Below are 25,557 nucleotides of genomic sequence, written 5' to 3' on the forward strand. Positions count from 1 at the left end.
TTTGGGAGTTCACATGTAGGATGTGAAAGCAATGGCCTTCTGCGGCTGTTGCTCCCGAGCACCTGGACTGTTAAGGCATTTGCAATCTCAGATCAAAGAGGATCAAGATTGGTAGCCATAGATTGACTTCTCCTCCATAAATCTGTCCAAGCCCCTTTTAAAGCTATCCAGGTTAGTGGCCATCACCACCTCCTGTGGCAGCATATTCCAAACACCAATCACACGTTGCGTGAAGAAGTGTTTCCTTTTATTAGTTCTAATTCTTCCCCCCAGCATTTTCAATGAATGCCCCCTGGTTCTAGTATTGTGAGAAAGAGAGAAAAATTTCTCTCTGTCAACATTTTCTACCCCATGCATAATTTTATAGACTTCAATCATATCCCCCCTCAGACGTCTCCTCTCCAAACTAAAGAGTCCCAAACGCTGCAGTCTTTCCTCATAAGGAAGGTGCTCCAGTCCCTCAATCATCCTCGTTGCCCTTCTCTGCACTTTTTCTATCTCTTCAATATCCTTTTTGAGATGTGGTGACCAGAACTAAACACAGTACTCCAAGTGTGGTCGCACCACGGCTTTATATAACGGCATGACAATCTTTGCAGTTTTATTATCAATTCCTTTCCTGATTATCCCCAGCATAGAGTTTGCCTTTTTCACAGCTGCCATACATTGAGTTGACATTCCCATGGAACTATCAATTAAGACGCCCAAATCCCTTTCCTGGTCTGTGACTGATAGCACTGACCCCTGTAGCGTGTATGTGAAGTTTGGATTTTTTGCCCCTATGTGCATCACTTTGCATTTTGCTACATTGAACTGAATTTGCCATTTTTTAGCCCACTCACCTAATTTATCAAGGTCCGCTTGGAGCTCCTCGCAATCCTTTGTGGTTCTCACAACCCTACATAATTTGGTATCATCTGCAAACTTGGCCACCACGCTACCCACCCCTACTTCCAGGTCATTTATGAATAGGTTAAAGAGCACTGGTCCCAATACGGATCCTTGGGGGACACCACTCCCCACATCTCTCCATTGTGAGAATTTCCCATTTACACCCACTCTTTGCTTCCTGTTTCTCAACCAGTTTTTAATCCATAGGAGGACTTCCCCTCTTATTCCTTCATTGCTGAGTTTTCTCAATAGTCTCTGGTGAGGAACTTTGTCAAAAGCCTTTTGGAAATCCAAGTAGACAATGTCCACTGGTTCCCCCATTTCCACATGCCTATTTACATCCTCAAAGAACTCTAGTAAGTTTGTAAGACAGGATTTGCCTCTGCAAAAGCCATGCTGACTCTTTCTCAGCAGGTTTTGCTTTTGTACATGTTTTATAATTTTATCTTTAATGACAAATTCTACTAATTTACCAGGAACAGATGTCAAACTGACTGGCCTGTAATTTCCCGGGTCCCCCCTAGATCCTTTCTTAAAGATTGGTGTGACATTGGCCATCTTCCAGTCTTCAGGGATGGAGCCTGATTTCAAGGATAAGTTGCATATTAAAGTGAGAACATCAGCAATTTCATGCTTGAGCTCTTTAAGAACTCTTGGGTGAATGCAATCTGGGCCAGGGGATTTGGTAGCATTTAGTTTATCAATGGCTGCCAGAACTTCTTCCTTGTCTACCACTATCTTCGTTATTTCCTCGGATTAAGCCTCCTAGAAGCTTGGTTCAGGTGCAGGAATTTTACTCACCTCCTCTTGGGTGAAGACAGATGCAAAGGATTCATTCAGCTTTTCTGCAATCTCCCTGTCATCTTTTAGCACACCCTTTGTTCCTTTGTCATCTAACGGGCCTACCGCTTCCCTTGCTGGCTTCCTGCTTTTGATGTACTTGAAGAACTGTTTGTTGCTGGTTTTGATGTTCACAGCCATGCGTTCCTCATAATCCTTTTTTTGCCTCCCTTACAGCTAACTTGCTTCTCTTTTGCCACCATTTGTGTTCTCTCTGGTATTCTTTATCAGTTAAGTTGGACTTCCATTTTCTAAAAGACATCTTTTTTCCCCTAATAATTTCCTCAACCTCTCTTGTTAACCATGGTGGCTTTCTTTTTGACTGGGCGCTGCCTTTCCTAACCTGTGGAACACATTCCAGTTGAGCTTTTAAAACTGTGTTTTTAAATAACCTCCAAGCATCTTGGACATTTTTGACTCTCTTGATTTTCCCTTTCAGCTTCCTGCGCACTATCCCCCTCATATTTGAGGAATGTCCCTTTCTGAAGGCGAATGTAACTACATTAGTAGTTGTCACTTGTTCGCATGCAGAGATACTGAATCTGACAGCATTGTGGTCGCTGTTCCCTATCGGCTCAACAACACTGACTTCCTGCACCAGGTCCTGGGTCCCACATAGAATTAGATCTAGGATCACATCTCCCCTGGTTGGTTCTACAACCATCTGCTCTAAGCCACAGTCATTTAGCATATCCAGGAATGCTCTCTCCTTACTATGACCTGAACATGCATTTTTCCAGTTTATATGGGGATAGTTAAAATCGCCCATTACCACGACATTTTTGCTTTTGTTGGCCTCTCTAATTTCTTTTTCCATCTCAGATTCCTCTTGTGCTTTGGTCAGGGGGACGATAATATATTCCTAATGTTAAACTATGCTTCACCCCTGGTATTGATATCCACAGTGCTTCTGTAGAGGAATCAGCTCCCCCCTGCATTGTCTATTTTATGTGACACTATGCTCTCTTTGATGTAGAGGGCCACCCCACCCCCCAATACGCCCTGTCCTATCCTTCCTGTAGAGCCTGTAACCTGGGATAACAGCATCCCACTGGTTCTCCTCATTCCACCATGTCTCTGTGATGCCCACTATATCAATGTCCTCCTTCAAAACTCTGTACTCCAGCTCCCCCATTTTAGGTCGAATGCTTCTACTATTAGCATAGAGACACTTGTATACTCTGTCTCTGTCCCTAACCTGGGATTTATGTGTTTTGCCCTCTAGCCTTTTGTAGACACTATCACTTATCACATTGCTATGTTCCTCACTTGTATGTAGTTGATTTAAAAAAACCTCCTTCTCTGTCTGCATCCCCATGGACTCTGTATTCCGAACCGAAGTCACCTCAGCTCCTGTCGGCTTTCCCCCAGGAATCAGTTTAAAAGCTGTTCTGCCACCTTTTTAATGTTGAGCGCCAGCAGCCTGGTTCCTCTTTGGTTAAGATGAAGCCCGTCCCTTTTGTACAGGCCTGCCTTATCCCAAAAGGTTCCCCAGTTCCTGACAAATCTGAAACCCTCTGCCTTACACCACCTTCTCATCCACGCATTGAGACCCTGTATCTCCGCTTGCCTAGCTCCAGCCCTGCAGCGATGGAACAGGTAGCATTACAGAGAAAGCCACCTTGGGGTCCTGGATTTTAACCTTTTTTCCTAGCAGCCTAAATTTAGCTTCCAGAACCTCCCGGATACATTTCCCAATGTCATTGGTACCAATGTGGACCACAACTGCTGACTCCACCCCAGCACTGTCTAACAGCCTATCTAGACGAAGCGTGACATCCGCAACCTTCGCACCAGGCAGGCAAGTCACCATGCGGTCATCACGCCTGTCACAAACCCAACTCTCTATATTCCTGATGATCAAATCACCCACTACAAGGAGCCCCCCACCTCCCCGAGGGGTATCCTCGGTGCGAGAGGATAGCTGATCACCAGTTAAGGAAGGGATCCCATCTAAGGGAGCATCTTCCCCCACCTCAGACTGGCACCCTCTGTCACCCAGACTCTCATTCTCCATGACATCTGAAGAGATGTCACCTTGGGAGTGGGACCCGGCTGCTAGGTCCCTGAAAGCCTTGTTTGTTGCCCTCTCTGCCTCTCTCAGCTTCTCCAGGTCTGCCACCTTGGCTTCAAGAGAACGGACACGTTCCTTGAGTGCCAAGAGCTCATTGCAGCGAGGGCACACCCACGACTTCTGGCCTAGTGGCAGATAGTCATACATGTGACACTCAGTGCAAAACACTGGCAAGCCCCCATCCCCCTGCTGGCTTCCTGCCTTCATATCTGCTTTTGTTTAGATATTTAGATATTAAACTTTTAGTCAGTGCCCCTTGGAGCTATCTGTACCTACTATCAAGAAATGTCCTTATTAATTAATTAATTTATTTATTTTTAAAAAGAAAAAAGAAAGAAATTCTGGTTCCAGAGACTGAACTAAAGACTGAATGACCCACCTCAGGAGCCCCACCTTTAGCAGCCCAGGACAAAGAGTAACCTCTGTTAACCCCTGTTAAGCCCCACCTCCAGCAGTCTCAGCTCCTAGTAGCCTTAAGGAGAAAAAGAGATAACCCCTGCAAACCCCTGTTAAAAATACACTGTTTTAAAAGATGTGGCTTTGAGAAAAGCCCTCCAAAATGAACACCAGAGTCACTCTGTTCTTCCTGGCCCAGATGCCTTGTCCACTGCTGCTCCTTTCTGCTGGTTCCAGAGACTGAACTAAAGACTGAATGACTCACCTCAGGAGCCCCACCTTTAGCAGCCCAGGACAAAGAGTAACCTCTGTTAACCCCTGTTAAGCCCCACCTCCAGCAGTCTCAGCTCCTAGTAGCCTTAAGGAGAAAAAGAGATAACCCCTGCAATCCCCTGTTAAAAATACACTGTTTTAAAAGATGGGGAAGGAGTGGGGAAGACACAGGAGTGGGGAAGACACAGGCAATATATAGGTAAACGACTACAAAAGCTTACCCTTCACACATGACCTCAGATCCACTGGAACATCTGAAGTCACTAGAGGTGTCCTGAAAAGTCCTGCTCGGTGAGAGGCCAGGCAGTCTGTCAAAGTATAAATAAGCTTATACACAATGAGCATGTCACATTCTAAAATACTAAGAGTTACATTACTCCCTGAACTATACCTTTAGAGAGATTTTTGAAAGCAAACAGGCTTTCAAACAGGCTTTCCCTGTGTAAAGGGAAATGTTGTGCATGTGGGAGTAATGTAAAATACAATTCCTCCTGCAGCTTAAATCTGAAAGAGTCGAATCCAAGAAGTACGACACCAGATGATTTTTTCCCCCCGGTTATACAGATCAGTCCTAAATCAGGTTCTGAACAGACAGAATTTTTTTTCAACTTATAACTGGTTGTAGGATTAAGGCACTTTCTGCATGGGCCAATAAACACAGATTAAAGGCAGGATAAAATTCAGGTGTGGGGGGAGGACTTTGAATGGATCCTGTTCCTGAAGCAAATCTGCTCCGTGTTTTCCACCCCAAACCTGGGTTTTACAAGAATTGCAGTTTCTGCAATTATTTTGTTTCAATGCGCAGCCATGAGGAGTGTTATGCAGTTCCACTTTTTTTTTTGTATCCCTCCCGGCTCCCACCTGCGGAGCCAAGCAGGCACTGCTGGCTCCAGCAAGGCTCTGGGGGGAGCATGTGTGCCTGCCTGCATAGCCGCGCTTCGGAGGGAGGCAAGTTTTAAAAACTTTTTTTTAAGCACCTCCTCCGTATGAAGACATATGCTCTGGCTGAACGTCTGACTGTCCACAGGACAACCAGCCATACAAATGGCCTGGGGCTATGCCAGGTTCATTTATCCCGGCTGCAACCCAATCTTAATTTGCTGTGTGGAAAGGGCCTAAAAGAAACTGAAAGCCATGCCACCTTCCTAGCAAGTTCCAATGAGTTCTATAAATCTATAGTAGCTGATGGTAAAGGAGTTTATGTAGGTTGTTAGAGTTCTTGTAATCTTATATCCTAAGCTTCATGATAAATGCATGTGATTTTCGTATTGTCTTCATTTATCATTTCTAATAGCTCAATCTTTGTGACAAAAATATGCCAAAACCAAATATAATTATCCCACATGACATAGGAGCAAAGGTGGGATCCAGCAGGTTCTCACCAGTTCCCGAGAGTGGGTTACTAATTATTTGTGTGTGCCGAGAGGGGGTTACTAATTAGGTCCAAAAATCATAAAGTCCTGTTGTTTCCTATGTGGCTGGTTAGCGAAGGTAGTAAACAGGGTAATTCTCCCTGTTGGGCTGTTTTAAAAACATGTTTTAGAAATATGGTAAAGTTCCTTGTTTAAGGAAAGTATCCTTCTTTTGATTTCTAGAAACAAAATTAAGTATTTGAAAGTATTAAGTATTTGACAGGCAGTCAATTAGAGGAGAAGTAGTTGTTTCTGTTGGCAGTAAACGATAGGACTTGCTATAATGAGTTTAAATTATAGACAGAAAGATACCAGCTGGAAATTAGGAACTTTTTTTTACAGTAAGAGTTTTTTACAGTAACAGAGAAATTATTAATGCCCCACTCCCGGAATGCCCAGCCATGCCCCCATTGTGCCCCGGCCTGTCCCATTGGCGCTATGCCACTGTTTGAATCCCACCACCATGGGAACCTGTTACAGCAAATCCCATGAAACCTAATGGGAGTTCATTCCAATCGCTCCTAGAACTAAGAAACAATAATTGATGGCCTTCCATTTTATGTTAACCAATAAGTCTTTAAATTAGGTCCAGAACTGTCAGGCTCATTGTAAAAACTTGATGCTTGATGCTATCCCACATGGAACAGCAGGTGTGATAGCACAGTCTGAGGGTTGGATGAGGATTTTAGCTTTGCACACCCAATCTTCAACACCACCACAGAAATTACACTTTGGCCCCTTCCGCACATGCAGAATAATACACTTTCACAATTGTTTTAAAGTGAATTTTACTAGCAGTCACAGCTGCAAAGTGCACTGAAAGTGGATTGAAAGTGCATTATTTTGCATGTGCGGAAGGGGCCTCCGAGACAACTTTAAGAACTCTGGGACGGAGGAGAAAACAACATCTGAAGACATTTCTGTCATCAGCTGCTGAGATTACTAAACAACTTCATGGAGAAAGTGGTACCAACTGAGTTGTTAGGACTCCTAGAAAGAAAGAAGCCCTGGAAGCCACAGAATTGTCTGACATCTAGACTTTTGTATCTGCTCAGTGAGAGTTATTTAACTCTTCCTCCACAAATTTCCCACTAGCACTCACCACTCCCAAGCTGCTTTTATATGTACTGGCAGAACTGATGGTTAATCTTACATTTTTTTAAGCAAGAAAAAAAGAGCTGCTCATTTTCAGCAGAGAAACAGCATAATGAAAATAATATCAGCAATTAAATAGTCCAGTTCCCCTGCAGCAGTATCTGCCTTACACTGCAGCACCCACAAATACATTGTCAAAAAGTGGTGAATCGATCAAGAAACAGGATATGATGCATGGTTCTGTACTAAGGGAAAATTGTGCAGACTCTCAAATAGGCCCAATCGACAACTGCCTGTACACAAGCTTTCATGGTTCCCTGCCTTATGGAATAGCCTGCCTGATGAGGTCAGGAGGGTTCCCACTGTCCTGGCTTTCCACAAACTAGGCAAGACTAAATTACTCAAGAGGGCTTTCCTACCCAGGTAACAGGGCTATGTTGGAACACAACAGTTCAGAAAGATACTTGGGTAGAAAATTAGGAACTGTGGTCTATATTATGTATAATTTGTACTGTCCATAAGTAGGGTACTGTTGTCTAATTTCTGCATCATTTAACACATCATATTAATACTTTTTTTGTATTTGAAGGCTTTCACGGGCAGAATCAATTGGCTGTTGTGGGGTTTCCAGGCTGTGTGGCTGTGGTCTGGTAGTTTCTCCTTCTGATGTTTCACCTGATTTATGGCTGGCATCTTCAGAGGCAGATGTTTGCCTTTGAAGATGCCAGTCATAGATGCAGGCATAATATTAGGAACAAAAACTACCAGAACATGGTTACACAGCCCAAAAACCCAAAATAACCAGCTTTTGCTTCAGTTCTTTTTATATTTCTGGTTGATTCCCGATTCCTATAATCTTAATCCTATTGCACTGTCTATTGGAGTATTGATTGTATTGACTTATTCTATGTAATCTGCCTTGTTCCAGTGAGAAATGGAGACTACAAATAACATACACAAAACATTTTTTAATAAAATTCAGGATCTTTTCACCAGCCTCGGCTTCTTCTAAAAATTCTTCAGTGATTAAATTAATACACAAATAACATGGAAATAGAAAAAAATAAATATACAATTTTTTTCACTTACCTAAATATCTAGGATAGAAATATTCCTGTTTTTTTTAAAAAAGGAGGGAAAATCCAGTTAGAATGGTAAAATAACAGGACACATCGTTTAACTGTTTGATTTACTTAGAAGGATAATTATCATTTACTAGTACTATAACTTTAAGAGATCATGGAAAATGATTATATCTATCTTTATTATTTGCTGCTAATTTGATAATGACTAGAAGTCTAAAAGAGAATGGTGTTTCTTGATGTAACACTCAAAATATATACTGTATTTAATGCATGGAACCTATTAGCCTCATTTTGTGAATGCTCCTGTGGAAAGGAAAATAAAAGTGAAGATTATGTTTACCAATTATGGTGCTTACTGCTGATCACTAAGTTGTCAGATGCTTAAATTTAGATGACATTCAAAATGAATGCTACTTAAAGGCATCCATCATGATAATGGTATTTTATTATTATATTCCACTATGAATTACATACTGAGCAAAACTGCTACTGGTTGGAAAGGATTTCCATCAGCAAAGTGGGATTTTTCCACCTTCTCGGTTCTACTGCAACTCGAAATGCTCCCACCCAGTGCTGCTTCTGAGGACCACAGTACTCAAGGAACAGCATGAAGATGGAGTAAAGAGATGTCAGTGAAAATCAGTATCCTCACTTTCAGGAATTTCCCCTGAATCCAACTCTTGTACCAACATCACATTTACACTTGCCATCCTGTGTCAGATTTGGAAGAAGCATGGCCATTTGCAAAGAACATGACCATTCTCGCTAAATATGGAGCTGCCAAAAGGTTGTGGGTTGTGTCCAAGAACTCTCATTTTGCATGCTGTGCCTCTTCCACATTTAGGAAGCTAGTTTTCTTTCCCAAGGGCTCCCAAATCATGCAGTCAGCACTGTTGCCAATGCTGCTGCCACTGTAAGAGACATGATGCTACTGTCATAGACACAATTGGTTGCACACAGTTCAGTGGCACACACCAACCTATGTTCTGACAATATCAGGTCCCTCCATAGCAACCAGCCAATATATATTTGTCTATTAACACAAGAGCGCTTACCGTTTCAGGGTTATTTTCAAATACTTCTCTGGCTTCTTCCTTATTGCACAATTCTTCAATGCACTCCCGTTCCAAATTTCCCTTTTTGCTCTCTTCCATAAAGGAATTTGCCCGACGTTTTCTGACCAGGAACGCTGAGGCATGGTGCTGAGATAAAACTTAACAAAAACAAACATTTGGCATTGAAGAACCACTGTTCTACAATCAAACAATGCTGTAGAATTAAGTTTCAGAGTAAAGATTCTGAGGAACTTGAGGGATAGATCTGTATGAAAATCAGCAATTAACAACTAGGATTGCTGGGTGTGTGTGGCGGGGGTTATAAAAGGCCTGCATCAGAAAGAACATGACAAACATTACAGAACTTACCAAACTCTCTCAAACAAACGAACAAAAACAGCTGGAATCGTTCAAAATAATCCCATGAAAGCTGGAACTCTTCCTTACAACCACAGCCTAACAAACAGCCACTTTCAGACACTTTCCCACACAAGATAATGGTAGGAGTCACCTATCCTATTTGGTAGTGAAATTAACTAGATCACAACATGCTTGACAGGGCAACCTTAAGTCAAAAATTATTGGTGGTCTTTTGGTTAGATCTGCTGGTTGAAACCAGCCAGCTGATTCAGGCACTGAGCTGGATCACTTAAACTGCAGCATTAAAAATATCTGAAATAAATTAAATGATACACACAAATAAACACCCCGGAGTGGAATTTCATATAGCTTGCTGGTGGCAATGGGATACCTCTCAGTGTGTATCTGTGAAAGAATATCCACCTTAAAACATGCTCGCTCACACCTAAAAAAATCCCGCAAAGGAGCCACATCTTGCTATTATTACTCAGTGGTGAAAAGCAGCTACCGGTATGTTATCTGTCTGCATCAAGTTTATCTCAGCACAGGAATTACTACTGAAAAGTTGCTTGTGGAATTATATTCCAAAATAAGGAAAGACTCCAAAACTGATTGCTTCATTCTACTGCTTCTGCAGGTTTTGCAAGCAATAAAGATAACCCAAGGCAGCAGAAACAGACAAGTTCCATTCTTAGCCTTATTTGACTTTCTCAGTCTGTTTTTTTCCCTACTGTTATTTTATGCCGGTTTAGGGCTATATTTTAGCTGTTTCTTGTCAGAGTTTGCTGTTTATTGCTGCCTGAGGTTAAATCTAAGTTTAAATGTATTGCTGCTATGCTACATTTCACCGCACTGTGCTCTTTTTGTTTTATTTATATATTTTTGCTTCATTGACTATCTTATTGGTATATTGATTTACACAGCTAGCCATCTTGAGGGCAAATTCTGTTCTTTGGAAAAGGAGGATATCAATGTTCTTAAACAAATAAAATAAAGCATGGCTTACCAATGTTTTTAAAGGCTTTTTTTTTTAAGATTCAAGAAACAGAACGCTTGCAATAACTCCACTGTATCACACTGAAGGATGCAAATCAAATAAGTCTTTGACCCTTTCCAAACAAAGAAAAGATAATAGACCTCACCACCGTTTTCAAGTCAGCAGGGGACTTTCTATTGACTGTAACACAACTCAAGAAAAGCCGAGCAAGTAAAGGGTAATCTTTTATTGACCCAAAGTTCAAAGTACTAGAATAGATGTCTGAGAGTCACAGCAAAGGTACATCAAGCTACTCTATTCCTGTGTTGCAGATATGGAATTGGGTTGCATATGCTAAGTTCAGGTCCACTTTTTATAATTTGTAGTAATTAATTTAAATTAATCTCTTCCAAGAATTATGAGGAACTTTCTCAGTGATAAACAGAATTTTTATTTAGTGATCAATTAAAAACTTTGGGATCAATTAACTTTACCTGCCATAAAATATCATAATTCATTTTTAATATCTTAGCTGTAAAAAGCAGTAAAATCAGATTGCTCGTGCTACATCTTGAATATAATTTTAATGCCATTTGATACATTTGTGTTTCATTTGCTGAATTATTTTTACTTTAAGATCAGAAGTCATTTTAAGTAGAATTCACATCCCACAAATAAATTAGAATTTATTACTTAACTCATCAATGTACTAAAATTCCTCTGAGAAACAGAACAGACCTCTTTTTTTACAGCTAAAACTGGCCCACAAATAAAAAGTCAAAACAGGCTGACTGGGTTTGTTTACAGGTAACCCAAGTAAACTGGAGAGAACTAATCCTTTTAGATGTTCAAGATCAGAACAAAAAATATGGGTTGAAGTGTGCATCCATAGAGTGGGGCTTAGGGTTGCCAAATTCAGATCCTGACAGTACTCCATTCTCTTTAAAAACTGCAAGAAAAGACTAGCTGGGATTTCTCTATCCCATTGCTTGAAGTGATAGGAAAATAAACACCTGATACTTTGGTTTTAGCCTGAATCCACTCATTGTTAGATATTATGTTATTGGTGTATTGTAATGTAATTCTCATCTGCGATATGTGCTATCAAGCCCTTTCTGATTCACAGCTGTGAATTAATAACCCCCAAAACATCCTATTCTTAACAACCCCGAATTCCTTTAATGAGTCAATCCATCTCATGGTGGGCTTTCCTCTTCTCTAGCTGACTTCAAACTTCCTAGGATTATTGGCTTTTCCAGTAAGTGTTGTCGTTTCATGATGTGTCCAAAGTATAATAGCTTAAGTTTAGTCATTTTATTTCTAGGGAGGATTCAGGGAGGCCATTGAAATTCACAAACACCAGGACAACTTCAATAAGAAAGAAGAGACGTTAAAAATTAGCAAAGCGTGGCTTCCAGTGCTTAAAAAATGGACTGATAACCCCACCCGCAAAAGGATGCACTCAACGACACCTTTGCATAGCAAGTTCCACCCAAACACTTAGTGATTGGTTCCCCACCCTGGGACACGGGCAATATACCACACTAAACTTTCCCTTCTCACTTAGACACAATGTGAAACAGACTTTTCTCTGTTGCTTCAGTCACTAAGTACTTGTTAATAGATTCTTTCTGGAGCCTTGTTTCTGCAAAGCCAGAGACCCTGACTTTGCAAGCTGGAGACCTCTCTTAGATTTCCCTGTTCTCTCTCAGTGCTGCTTCTTCTGTCAGTTGGTGGCTTGGAGTTAATTGGAAGCTGCTGCTTTTTTGTCTTTAATCTCCAAGGAAATTGGTCGTGGTGGGTTTTCCAGGCTGTGTGGTCGTGGTCTGGTGGATCTTGTTCCTAACGTTTCACCTGCATCTGTGATTGGCATCTTCAGAGGTGTATCACAGAGGGAAGTCTGTTACAGACTGTGTCTTATAACAGACTTTCCTCTGTGATACACCTCTGAAGATGCCAGCCACAGATGCAGGAGAAACATTAGGAACAAGATCTAACACATGGCCACACAGCCCGGAAAACCCACCACAACCAGTTGAATCCAGCCATGAAAGCCTTTGACACTCCAAGGAAATGTTTTCTTGTTCTTCCTTGATACCAATTTACATGTTACAGAAAGATGATATAAGAACATGAGTGCAGCTTTTGCAGTATGAGGTCAGTTCTTTGCAAAATTTCCATTTCCATGCCATTCAAGTTTAACTATTTTCAGATTAAGAAAGAGATGAAAGCTTACAGTTGAGCAAGATGTGAGCTAGTGTGGGACTGTAGCCATTTATTTTGCTTCATTTGTAGCCCACCTTTGTGCCTTGTGGAACCCCAAGTGGATTACATTGTTTTCCTGTCTGCCATTTTATCCTCACAACAGCTCTGTGAGGTAGATTAGGTTGAGTGTATGTGACTGGCCCAAGATCACCCAACAAGCTTCCACGGTGCAAGTAGGGTTTTAAACATGGGTCTCTGGCCCCTTCCGCACATGGAGAGTGATGCCCTTTCAATCCACTTTCACGATTGTTTGCAAGTGGATTTTGCTATCCCGCACAGTAAAATCCAGCTGCAAAGTGGATTGAAAGTGGATTGAAAGTACATTATTCTGCATGTGCGGAAGGGGCCTCCCAGTTCCAGGTCTGATGTTCTGACTGGTACAATACCTTTCATACAGTGCTGGACTAGGACTTCGGAGACCGAGTCAGATCCCTGCTCTGCCACAAACTTACAGCCAAAACTACCTCACAGGAGTGTTGTAAGAGGGAGGGAGGATGCCACTAGCACAGAAAGCTCTGCCAGTCCCCAGCAAGCTTGCTGTGCCCATGGATCACAGGATCCATGGGCACAGAAAGCTCTGCCAGCCCCACCCTTCAATCCCCAGCAAGCTTGCTGTGCCCATGGATCACAGGATCCATGGGCACAGGAAGCTCTGCCAGCCCCAGCCCCAAATCCCCACCATGTCCATGGATCACAGGATCATTGCTGGGTTCAGATGTGTGATTTGTGGCATGTTCTATAATGTGGCGGTGTCTTTGAAATGACCTTGGGCAAAAAAATGTTGTTTGGTCATGGTGGGGGAGGGAGGTTGCCCAATGGGGTGGGGTGGGGCTCAGATTTTGCCCTGGGCTCCATTTTCCCTAGCTACACCGTTGGGTCCCAGTGTCCCAACCTGCACCCCCTGCATCACCACTTACCTTATCCTGCAGGTATGATGGTGCGTGCGGGTGGCTGCTGCATGGGACCTACAGGGGAGGGGGCAGAAAACGAGGAGGCCGCCATCCCCCTTCTGCCCCATGGAGCAGCAGGCTGCTGCCTTCTCTGTCCGGTAGAGGTTTGCAGGGCACCACTGCCACCCCCTCTCTGCCCAAAGGAGCAGCAGGCGGCTGCCTTCTCCATGGGGCAGAGGGGTTTTGTATGCCCGGTGCTGCCGCCGCCACCGCCTTCTCCTCTGTGCCCAATGTAGCAGGCGGCTACCTTCTCCATGGGGCAGTGGGGGTTTGCATGCCTGGTGCTGCCGGCTCCAGGCAGGCCGTCACCCCATCTCTGCCCAATGGAGTAGGCGGCTACCTTCTCTGTGGGGCAGAGGGGGTTTGTATGCCCGGTGCTGCTGGCTTGCGCAGTGCGAGAGGCGTCAGCACCAGGCAGGCCGCCACCACCCCCTCACTGTCCTACGGAGCAGGTGGCTACCTTCTCCATGGGGCAGAGGGGGTTTGTATGCCTGGTGCTGCTGGCTCGCACAGCACGAGAGCCGGCAGCACCAGGCAGGCCGCCACCCCATCTCTGCCCAATGGAGCAGGCGGCTACCTTCTTCATGGGGCAGAGGGGGTTTGTATGCCCGGTGCTGCCGGCTCGCACAGCACGAGAGCCGGCAGCACCAGGCAGGCCGCCACCCCATCTCTGCCCAATGGAGCAGGCGGCTACCTTCTCTGTGGGGCAGAGGGGGTTTGTATGCCCGGTGCTGCCGGCTCGCACAGCACGAGAGCCGGCAGCACCAGGCAGGCCGCCACCCCATCTCTGCCCAATGGAGCAGGTGGCTACCTTCTCCATGGGGCAGTGGGGGGTTTGTATGCCCGGTGCTGCTGGCTCGTGCAGTGTGAGAGCCGGCAGCACTAGGCAGGCTGCCGCCGCCATCTCGTCTCTGCCCAATGGAGCAGGCAGTTGCCTTCTTTGCGGGGCAAAGGGGGCTTTCATGCCTGGAGAGCTGGCAGCACCAGGCAGGCCACCGTCAACTCTCTGCCCAACGGAGCAGGCAGCTGCCTTCTCCATGGGGCAGAGGGGGTTTTCATGCCTGGTAATAAATGTTTATCCTGTTCGGCCAGGGACCTAAAGTGTGTTTGAGTTTTGGCCCTCTGTGCGATTGGGTTTGACACCCCTGCCCTAGTCAGACAAAAAGCTCCAGTGGCTGGTGTTACTAATGATTTCCTGTTGGGCACATTGATCATCGCCAGCCATAGGCTCACCTTTGCACAGGCAAACCTGATTGCTTCGGTCGAAGAGAAGGGGGGAGCATCTGAGTCTCAATCAAAACCGCCTTTGCCCAACAAGCAGAGCTTCGCCGGACTTTGCGAGGAAAATCATCCTCAGCCGAGAACACCTGACCCGATACGTGACTGCCAAATGCCAGGACGCAAATCCCCTCCAGCGGAATCGGATTTGCTTCTGAGCAAAACGCCCAGGAACCCGGCTGCGGCATGCAAAGAAATTCTAATTTCTGAATAACGGGTTGACTAGTCGAAGAGTTCGGTCAGCCGGTCGGAGGACGAGGGAATGACACTCACCGGAATCAACCAGAAACGGGGGAGGGGGAAGGGGGCGTTTAAAACAATAAACTTTTCCCCTCAAACTTGGCGCGCTGACCGAGTTTACTTACATGTCCCAGCCTCAGTGGGCGCAACAAAGAGGCAGGCGAGGAAGAGGCACGCCAGGGACTGAAGCCTCATCCTGCAGGGAAGTCGAGGCGGGGGGATCCGTAAGGGAGGGGAGCTGCAGAGCTGCCGCTTCCTTGTTTACCCCGAGCCTGAGAGCGAGGCAGCGGGGAAATGTTCTGCCAGGTTCCAGTCCTCCTGCTGGGGGGTGGGGAGGGAAAGCCGACTGGCTGGGGGATGGGGTCGGGCTGCGGAGCAAAGCAGGACATTTCCAGGAAACGATGCTCTGGCAGATAAACAGGATGCACAAGAGGGGGGCCTGGGGTCAGCGACCCAGAGGACGCACCAGCTTTCGCCTTCCAACAGCTGGAAAAGGAGAAACCGTTTATGAGATTTTCCACGGGCTCTTCTCCCCCTTAATGCAAGGTTTCTGTTTACCAAGCACAGTTCAGGTTTCGACCATTATTCTCAAGGAAGTTACGTTCAAGAGACAGAGGTTCCCTACTTGTCTCTGAACATTTAAGTTAGGTGCTTTTTCAAATGGATCGAAATTCGACAAGGTGGTTTTTTAAAAATCAAACGTTTAGGTACAGGGGACAGCACACGCTTGAAGGGTTTTCTTAAGGCCATCTTGAATAGTTGAGCAAGTTTCCCAGGTCAAGTGCTCCAGAGCCCTTATCCTTTGAGCAGGCCTGGGTCTATTGATGAATGGAGTGTGCAAAGAAAAGCAATAATAAGAAAGGCTAAGAAGGTCCTTTGGTTGTTAGTATAGAACATTATTATCTATCTAATAATGGTGGTTAGTATAGAAGCAAAATCTATGTGATAATGCATTCAAATGTATTAGGAGTATAGCTAATACAGAATCCTGCACATTCGAAACAGACGCTTGCCTGACCGGTATCATTCAGTTCCATATACTAACAGTAACTTACAATAATGTACATATACGCAAACACTGATGTAATAAAATACGAAAGTGCACCCAAATGATCTTGAGGATATATGTTATTATGTATCTTTTAAATCCGTTAGATACACTAATGAGACAATGGGGAGAGAAGAAATGGCATTAAGAATAAGGGTTATCACCCTGCATCTAGCACAATATTTCTGAGTGTAGTTCAATACAGGTACTAAACTGAAAAGCATCCTGGAGAAAAACTAGAATAACCATTTGGAAAAGCTGTTTGCCCAGTTCTGAACATACAGCCATCTATCATTGGAACAGCAACATTATAGTTAACTTCCATGTTAATCTACTGTAGCCTAAATTATTAACGATCTTCTGGCACAAAAGCTTGTATCACAATAGATTTGTTAACCTATAAAGGTCAAGGTAGTCAACCCTGCAAGAACAGAGTCATTATTGACCCATGGGGTGATGTTACATCATGAAGTTTATTAGGTGGACTGTGTTTCTGGTATGATTTGCCCATTGCTTTCCGCAGTTGTGCACACTTTACTCTCAGCAAGCTGGGTATTTTTTTTACTGACCTCAGAAGGATGGAAGGCTGAGTCAATTTTGAGCCAGCTACCTGCAATCAACTTCTGCAGGGATTGAACTCAGGTCATGAGCAGAGATAAGATAACTTTAATGTCATTGTGCATTGTGCACGCACAACGAAAATACAAACAAGCATCCCCCATGCACATTTCTGCAATCCTCACACCCCATCTTCCCCAATCCCCCTTCCAACCATCCCTACACAGCCACAGCCATATCAATGCGACACCATGGAGTTCAGCATAGCCACAGCTTTAGAATAAAAGCTGTCTCTGAGCCTAGTTGTCCTTGTTTTGATGATCCTATGTTGTCTGTCAGATGGTAATATTTTAAAAAAAGAGTATGAAGGGTGAGATGGATCTTTCAGAATGTTCTGAACTTTCTTTAAGCAGCGGGAATTATAGAGTTCTTCCAAAGAGGGGAGAGGGCATCCAATAACTCTCTGGGCAGTAGTAATCACCCTATGGAGCGCCTTCCTATCTGCCACTGTGCAACTGGCAAACCATGCACAGATGCAGTATGTCAGGACACTCTCTATGGCACAGCGGTAAAAGGTCACCAGCAGTTTTTCATTTACTTGTTGTTTTCTTAAAAGTCTCAGATAATACAATCTCTGCTGGGCCTTCTTAACCACTGCGGCAGTCTGAATGCCCCAGGTCAAATCCTCAATAATCATAACACCCAGGAACTTAAAACTAGCCACCCGCTCCACTCGATCCCCATTTATAACCAAGGGCTAAATTTCTGACTTGTTCCTTCAGTAGTCTACTATCAGCTCCTTTGTCTTATTGGTATTAAGGACCAAATTATTGTCCCTGCACCAGAACCTCACAAAACAGACTCTCTTAAGCCATTCTTAACTGGCAGCAACTTCCCAGATTCTCAGTATGAGCATCTTTGTAGGACGCCACACGATTGGTGCTTATCGCTCCCTGGAATTCTAATCCCGCCTTTATAAGAACCAATGATGGGCGTGTAGCCACCAATCCAAACCTTCCTCTCATCAGTGGCCCTTTGCTTCCCTCCTGCCTCTTCTCTTGCTGGCGCTTTTGTAACCATTGACAACCGACCTGGTTACGCGTCCCTTCGACGCTCTGTTGTTATTTAACGACCCTTCAGCCTGACCAATCAGCGGCCTCCAGCAGCATCACGTGGGCGGGAATCGGCGCAGGGATTGGCGTCACGTGACTGATCGGTAAGGCCCGCCTTCTCTCCCCTGTAGCTTGTGGCCTCTTTAAATCTTCTGAAGAGGGGGATAAGGCTGGGGCAGGAGGGAAAAACATTTGGTATAGCCCCATGTGACTTCGGTTGAAAGTGGGGGAGGCATTGCCGTGGGTGATTCTGGGCTGGCGAGAGTAGTCGGAAGGCTATTGCTGGACACCGGTATCGCTCAGTCCTGGCTGGCTATGGCACCGAGAGCTGGGTAAGGGATGGTTTGTTGTGGGTTTGTGGTACTGCCCCCGTCCTCCTCAATACATGCTTATTGTCGGTTGTCAAGGGTGCGTTTGTATGTTAGAGAGCATTGGTATCTCAGCGTAAGGATTCAGGCAACAAACAAGTTAATCCCAGAAGCACAGTTAAATCACAGTTTTAGCCTTGATTACTTTTAAGTAAACCCCATTGAGTTCAACGAGATTTACTCCATAGTGAGTCGGCGAGTGATTCTAGGCTGGTGAAAGGGGATTCAATGTGGAAAGGACTTATTAGAAAGGGATTGAGATTTTTACCACTTTTTGATGTATGCATAAAGCACCTTTCAAAAGAATAAGGTGACAAAAATCCATGGGGAATCTCTTAACTTATTTAGTGGTATTATATGGCACAGGCAGCCATGCAAGAAAACTTAGTAGTTGTTACAGAATTATTTTAAAATTCCACAGGAATTAACATTCTGGAAAGAAAAAAACTTGCACCTCTCACTTCTAACTGAATAGCAGTGAACATTTGGATATTAAACAGACCTGCCATTTCTGTCCCATTCAAGTACCTAAGCAGGCAGTTATGACTTGCTGGTCCTTAGACATGTTGGAATGTGGATTCTCAGATCAGTCAAAGTAGATGCATCTTAGATGCATGCTGTATAACCTTCTGACCTAGCACAAATTCTTCCAGAGAAGAAAATGTGATTGTAATTTTTTAATAGACACACTTTTCCTTCTTCCAAGAATCCATCTGTTAATCTTGCTAAAGTCATCAGGTCATTCAGGTCAAGTCTTAGTGCTATAAATCATAGATTATAACTGGAAGGGACATGCAGATGCATCCAAGTAAGCATTGGTCTTCCAGATATACTGATGCTGCTTTTGACTGAGGTTAAATTGTGGCTTTTGATTTAAGGTTGTTTATTAGTATATTTCATTTTGTTTCTTCAAGAAAAAAGTTTGCCTTGAAGGGAAACATGTTTGAGGGGATTGTTATTACCTGGTAGGTGGTGGGAACCTGTTATTGTTAAACTGATTTTTAGCTGCTTTTCTGTTACAGGTATATTTTTTGTTTTTGCTATGTTGCTTTTAACATTATTGAGATAAACTGCTCTGAGCATGAATGAGCTGTGTAGCTGCGTATTTGAACACGTCTGCTGTAATACTAAGAATCTTTTCCTGGCTGGAAGCCTCATTAGCTGGAATGGAAGGCCCCTTCCGCACATGCAAAATAATGCGTTTTGAAACCACTTTCACAACTGTTTGCAAGTGGATTTTGCCGTTCCGCACAGCTTCAAAGAGCACTGAAAGCAGTTTGAAAGTGCATTATTCTGCATGTGCGGAATGAGCCGAAGTTATTTCTGAGTACACCAGCTTGTTAGAATTTGCCTTACTTATATTTGACAAGTTCATAAAAACTGAGGATCTGGTTTGTAATCTTACTTAGAGGTAAAAACATCTATATCTTGCCTGTTGGAAGTTATACTGTTCCATTTGCTGTTTTCCATAGCATAAATGTTATTTTTTGAGCCATGACACTTTTCACTGAGGTAGCTTTATATTTGTGTGAAAGAAATTAATTGGAAGACAGTTTTTTTGCAGATTTACAGAAGGAACCTTTTTCTGTTGTTTAAGAATGAGTGCAGGCAGTTTTTAACAGTGACTTTTCTCATTTTTTTCAGCCCCAAGACAGCATCTGAGTTGCTCTTTTATGCGGTGGGCAATCTCTGACTGCATATTCCGGACCGGTCTGCATACTGCATCTGTGAATTGTTTGGTGTTTTGAATGGCTGTTGCATAGTGATGTATAGTCTGATGGCCAATTGCTGCAATTGGCTGAAGAGGTGGAGGGAACCTGTTAGGTAAATTTAAAATAAGGTTTAGAAGATTCTCATTTACAGTACTTTGAAATAGTAGTTTTCAAGGAAGAGTTGCATAAAGATATTTGTTGATTGTTAGTCATCCTATGAATTAAAAGTAACTTGCAACAAGTGATTATTTTGTTGTAAGATATTCTGAATATTAGAGTAAATTTTAAAGTAAAACCACAGTTGCAAATTCAATACTTAATGGTGATACAAAACAGCAAAGCAGCAACAAAAATGTTGTAGAAAGTTGTAGAAATGTAGAAACAGAAACTATAATGCACAAATTGCAAACCTGCATAGTTACAACTTTTCAGACACATTTGGGTGAAGAACACTCTCTGTATTTGGAAGGAGAGGAGTATGATGACTTATACTGCTTAGGATATTTTTAGAGCCATATATATCTCATATATGCTGCTTAGGATATTTTTAGAGCCATATATATCTCATATATGGCTCTAAAATTTTAGCGAAGTAAAATTTTGTGGACAGATATACATATTTGCAACCAGAAGTTCACAAATAACTTCTTTCTTACATATGAATTTAAAATTATTTTCTCAAACCCTGCAACTTCCTAACTCACTCAACTTCTGGAACTGGAATGACAAAACTTAAATAAAACAGCAAAATGGGGTGGGCAGAGAAATGGTTGACGTTAAGAGAACAGGTTGCCTACTTAAGAAAAAAAAGGTATGCTACCACTGTTGTAGGTGTCCTGATCAGCTAATAAAAACAAACTTTTGTCCCAACTGCAACCAGATTAGAACTACTGATATCTAAAGGTGAAGATCTTAACTTTAAATTAGAGCCAGGGCTTAGCTCCTGTACCAGTTTTACACACAAATCTAAACCCAACAACATGTTAAATACCAAATGGACTTGAAGACTGCAAGTGCAGAATGTCCTTTCTAATGAGTATAACCAGCAATTAACATGAAAGGCACATTGAAGCACTTCTTTTACGTGTTCTGGTCTGCAATTTGTTAACACTACTAGTTAAGAGCATTATAAAAGAAAGCCATGGCCTCTCTTTACTGTGGCTGTTCCTAGTACTTTGGTATATGCTCAAGAGGCAAACACAAAGTGAAACATTGCAGCTTCCTTCTCTGCCATACTACCTCCACAGCTTAATTTAGACCTAGTAGTCTGCCTCAGTACATCTCTTCAGCGCAATAACTTAACCCAAAATTGGGCTAATTGTTTTTTCTTGTGACCAAGTAACCATAATCAGCCAACACTCCCTAAGAGGCCAGAATGAAACATATCAGAAGTTTTAGTCTTTTTTATTTTTTAATTACATTTTATTCATATTTCAGTTACTAAAGGTATAGGAAGCAATACATAAGGTCTCCACATCTAATTTTAGAAAGAGATCAATACACAGATGTAAGAAAAAAGGAGTGTAATATCTGTTTGTCCTCACCTATCTACTACCTATATATTTGTATATATATAAAAAAGAACTCAAACTGCATATTTACTGTTGCTATGTTTCTACATCCTTCTATATACCCTTCCCTCCCCACTAAACATAACTGGAAACCCTTATGTTTGCTAATAATTAAAAACATGTACGTTTGTATGTTTTTAAGAAGTTTTAGTCTTACCTTTCACTCCTTTTGCTAAATAGCCTTTTCATATGCCAGGCATACATGTTATTAGTTTGCAGCAGAAAAAAAATACAATATTCTAGCATCTTAGGACTTTTTAATTCTAGGATAAATACTTGTGAGCCAGAACCAGAAAGTTATGCTAGAATAAAAATTTCTTAGTCTAAAGATTCCACAAGAGGCCTGTTTTCAAGGGAAGGTAGTTGCCTTATGGATGATTATACTTCCCTTCAGACAGATTGACTTGGTCTCTGGGTAAGTGGAAGACAATTTTTAATATAACACCATTTTCACTTTATCTAATAACTTACAAGACAGTAATGGCAGAGGGCCTACAGAAAGGTGGTACAGGGAAAGGAACAGATCCAATTGGACTTTTGCAATAGGATGGGAAAGATGGTAAAAAGTGCCATTTAGAAAAACAAAGCAGAGGTATCTGTATGGGGAAATTTTACTTTCCCTGTACTGAGTTTATGCAGTGTAGTTTGTTTGGGAATGACTTGTAAGTCAGAGGCATTGTTAGTTAGGCAGTTGTGTGCATGCCTGTCAAAGTCTTTAGAACATAATTTTCCAATTATTTTACTGATACATTGGAGATGGGATGTACATAGTGTGCTGATTCATCCTTCTATGTTATAAATTGCCCTAGTTCTGTATATAAATATATATTCTAACAAAATCATTAGGTATTTAGTTACTTCTTATGTATTACAGGAAATGTAGAATGTTTTAGAAGTAAAATTAGTTTTGACACCTAACTTTTGAGCAATAAGTATGGGGACATAGGTATTGGGTATGTCAATTCCCAGCTTGTTTTAAGTGTTTTTAAAATACAGTGACATTCAGGTCAGTCTGAAAATACTGTTTTTGTTTTATATATTTCAAAGGCAGATAACGTTAATCATGGTGGGTCTTGATAATGCTGGGAAAACTGCAACTGTGAAAGGAATCCAAGGAGGTAAGTTGCATCTTTATTCCAGACTATCTCATGAAGTATTAATAAAAGCTTCTTTTAGGTCCCAGAAAGTATTACTTTTCCAGAAGAATGCAGAGAGCCTGTATGGTAAATTGAAATTGGACTTTTTGAGTAGGGAGATCCAAGTTCAAACTCCACTTAATCATGAAGTTTCAAAGTAGCAACTTCCCAGTGTCATTTCAGATTGGGAAGATGGCCCAGAGGAGGAGAACTGAGCCCACTTTCCTTGCTTGTTCCCTTGCACCTAGGAAACAGAATTCCCTGGCCGTGTCTGATAAAAATCCATTGTGAAATTAGGCCCTTATTGGATGTCCTTGGACCCTTTATATGCTCCTTTGTCCAAATCATCTCACAGTGTTGTGAGGAATGAGTGGAGGAGAAGAGAACTAGGAATGTCATCCTGAAACCTAGAAGTGAGGATGGGACAAATATGTAATGGATGCAAGTAAAACCTTTCTCTTTTTCAGAAAGGTTGGAGCTGTCTCCTTGCTTAATACAGTTTTTTCTCTGACATGGCACAGAGTGGTAAATCCTTTTCTGGGCTCTGGGTTCATTCATATACATGCAGAGAGCCTTTGAATCAAGACTGTTCGTTGGGAAGTTTATTTATTTATTTATTTATTTTTATTTATTTATTGTTTACATTTTTATACCGCCCCATCCCCTAGGGGCTCTGGGCGGTGTACAACAACTTAAAATACAATAAATAAGTTATTAAAAACATTAAAACAGCGGTAACACTATACTAACAATATAATAATAAATAGGGAAGGCGATCCGGAAGCTAACCCCCATTTTCCATTAAAATTCCTCCCAGGGGAAATTGGGGAGAGGAAGGGAGGCGCAGCCACAGTAGATGGGAGCCCAGATGGTAGACTGGCTGGGGCAACCCGCTTTCATGCTGCTGGTCCCTCCAAAGGCCCGGCGGAACAACTCCGTTTTACACAGGCCCTGGGCAGGAACTCTCACCAAGGTCCCTTGCGAGGGCCCCGAACTGCCGGAGGAGGAGGGTGTTCCACACTCAGGCCGGGGCCAGGGCTGTAAAGCGCCCTGGCCCGCAGTGGAGGCCAGCCGCGCATCATTGAGGGAGCCAGGGACCACTAACAGATTAGCCTCCGCTTGAGCCGGAGAGGCCGCAGGGAGGACATACGGGGTGATGCGCGGTCTCGAAGATATCGAAATTTGGCCCCAGGCCGCTGTAGAAGGCCTTAAAGGTCAACACTCCAGCACCTTGAAAATGATCCGGGAACTCCCACCGGAGCCAGTGCGTAGCTGGCGGCAATACAGGTGCTGAATGTGATCATAGATGGAGCTGCCTGTAAGCAACCGCGCCGCTGCGTGCTGGACCAGCTTCAATCTCCGGATCAGACGCAAGGAAAGGCGCGCGTAGAGCGAGTTACAATAGTCTAACCTTGGAGGTGACCGCTGCGCTGGATCAGCAGTGGCCAAGTCCGGCTGGGAGAGGAAAAGGAAGCCAGCCTCCGGGCCTGGACGAAAGGTGGGAAAAGGCAGTCCGGGTTGTATGGGCCACCTGGGTCTCCATTGAAAGAGACAAATCCAGGTGGGACTCCCCAGGCTGCGACGGAGGGGGGGGGGTCGGGCGCCAATGTGACCCCCTCCCACACCGGGTGGCTGGAAAATCCTGTCACTCCCCCCGCGGCCAAGCCAGAAGGATCTCCGCTCTTCGATGGATTCAGTTTTAACTCTGCTCTGCCGCGAACCAAACCAGCAACCGCCTTCCCAAACAGTGTTCACGGAGAGCCGCAGGGGCGGCGGCTGCTCCCCTCCATCAACAGAATGAGCTGCTAATGTCATCAGCATACTGGTGACAAGTCAGCCCAAAACTCGCGTCACTCAGTCGAAAGGCAAGGGGTCGATATAGATATTAAATAGCAGCGGGGATAGTAGGGCCCCTGGGGTACACACACCGCCGAGTCAATTGCGGGCACTTCCGGGAGGCCTGATCCCCGGCAAGACTCAATTCTTCTGCTGACTTCGACCCCGGAGGAACGCAGGCAATCCATTGAAGGACAGTGCCTCGCACCTCGGAAGAGTACGCCAGGGCGGTGGAGTCAAAAGGTCATGGTAATTACGTAATTGCACATCAAACGCCAAGGCGGTAAGATCTAACAACACCAGCAGCGCCGATCCGCCTCGGTCGAAGCTGAATACGGAAGCATATCTGTGGACGGGCGACGAACAGTCTCCGTCCCATGCCCAGCGCACGGGAAGCCGGACTGGAAGGGGTCAGGCACGGATGTCATCCAGGAAACCTTGAAGCTGCTCCAACACCACTTCTCTCAATTACGCTTCCCCAGAAACGAAAAGATTCGAGACGGGGCGGTAATTGGCCAGATCCCTCGGATCTAACGGTGGTCTTTTTAAGAGTGGGCGGACCACTGCCTCCTTCAACCCATCCGGAAAGACTCCTTGCTCGAGGGAGCCATTGATGATACTCAACAGATGGGGTCGTAGCTCCGCCCTGCAAGTTTTTACAAGCCAGGATGGGCACGGATCCAGAGGACAGGTAGTAGGTCTAACAGCAGCTAAGGTCCTGTCGACAGCGGCTTCAGAGAGCAAGGAAAACTGGGCCAAACAAGGGCCTGAAGACGGCAAGGGAGCCTCCAGTTAAAGTTAAAGTATCATGTTTATCCCATGTTGTAAAATGGGAAACTTGGTAGTTTTTGTGAGGGTTGCAGATGTAGAATTGTTTGAACTGTAGCAAAGAAGACACGATCTTAATGAGACATTTCTGTATTTTAACATGGGATATAAAATCAGTGGTTTCCCTTGCAGTCTATGCTGAAACTGCTATCTTTTGAAATCCAGTAATACATATATCAATAAGTTTTACATAAAAAT

At 43.6% G+C, this 25,557-nt stretch overlaps 2 protein-coding genes across 3 annotated transcripts in view; one reads left to right on the plus strand and one right to left on the minus strand.

Annotated features, from left to right (window-relative positions):
• Positions 1-15,526, minus strand: part of PROS1 (protein S) — a 42,958-nt gene extending 27,432 nt beyond the window's left edge. The window contains exons 1-4 of the mRNA XM_048494313.1: positions 15,316-15,526; positions 9,122-9,279; positions 8,071-8,095; positions 4,696-4,782 (exon numbers count right to left, since the gene is read on the minus strand). Coding sequence (XP_048350270.1) covers positions 4,696-4,782; positions 8,071-8,095; positions 9,122-9,279; positions 15,316-15,385 — 340 coding nt within the window. The 5' untranslated portion in view covers positions 15,386-15,526. The remainder of the gene's footprint in view (positions 1-4,695; positions 4,783-8,070; positions 8,096-9,121; positions 9,280-15,315) is intronic.
• Positions 15,527-17,944: 2,418 nt separating this feature from the next.
• The window catches only part of ARL13B (ADP ribosylation factor like GTPase 13B), a 40,044-nt gene continuing 32,431 nt past the window's right edge, over positions 17,945-25,557 (plus strand). The window contains exons 1-3 of one of the 2 annotated variants that reach the window (XM_048493543.1): positions 17,945-18,012; positions 19,921-20,100; positions 22,607-22,677. In XM_048493543.1, the coding sequence (XP_048349500.1) occupies positions 20,042-20,100; positions 22,607-22,677 (130 nt within the window). In that variant the 5' untranslated portion in view covers positions 17,945-18,012; positions 19,921-20,041. The other variant, XM_048493542.1, reaches the window with a different exon arrangement.

This window comes from Sphaerodactylus townsendi, linkage group LG04 (assembly GCF_021028975.2).
Source record: "Sphaerodactylus townsendi isolate TG3544 linkage group LG04, MPM_Stown_v2.3, whole genome shotgun sequence".
NCBI classification, from domain to species: domain Eukaryota; kingdom Metazoa; phylum Chordata; class Lepidosauria; order Squamata; family Sphaerodactylidae; genus Sphaerodactylus; species Sphaerodactylus townsendi.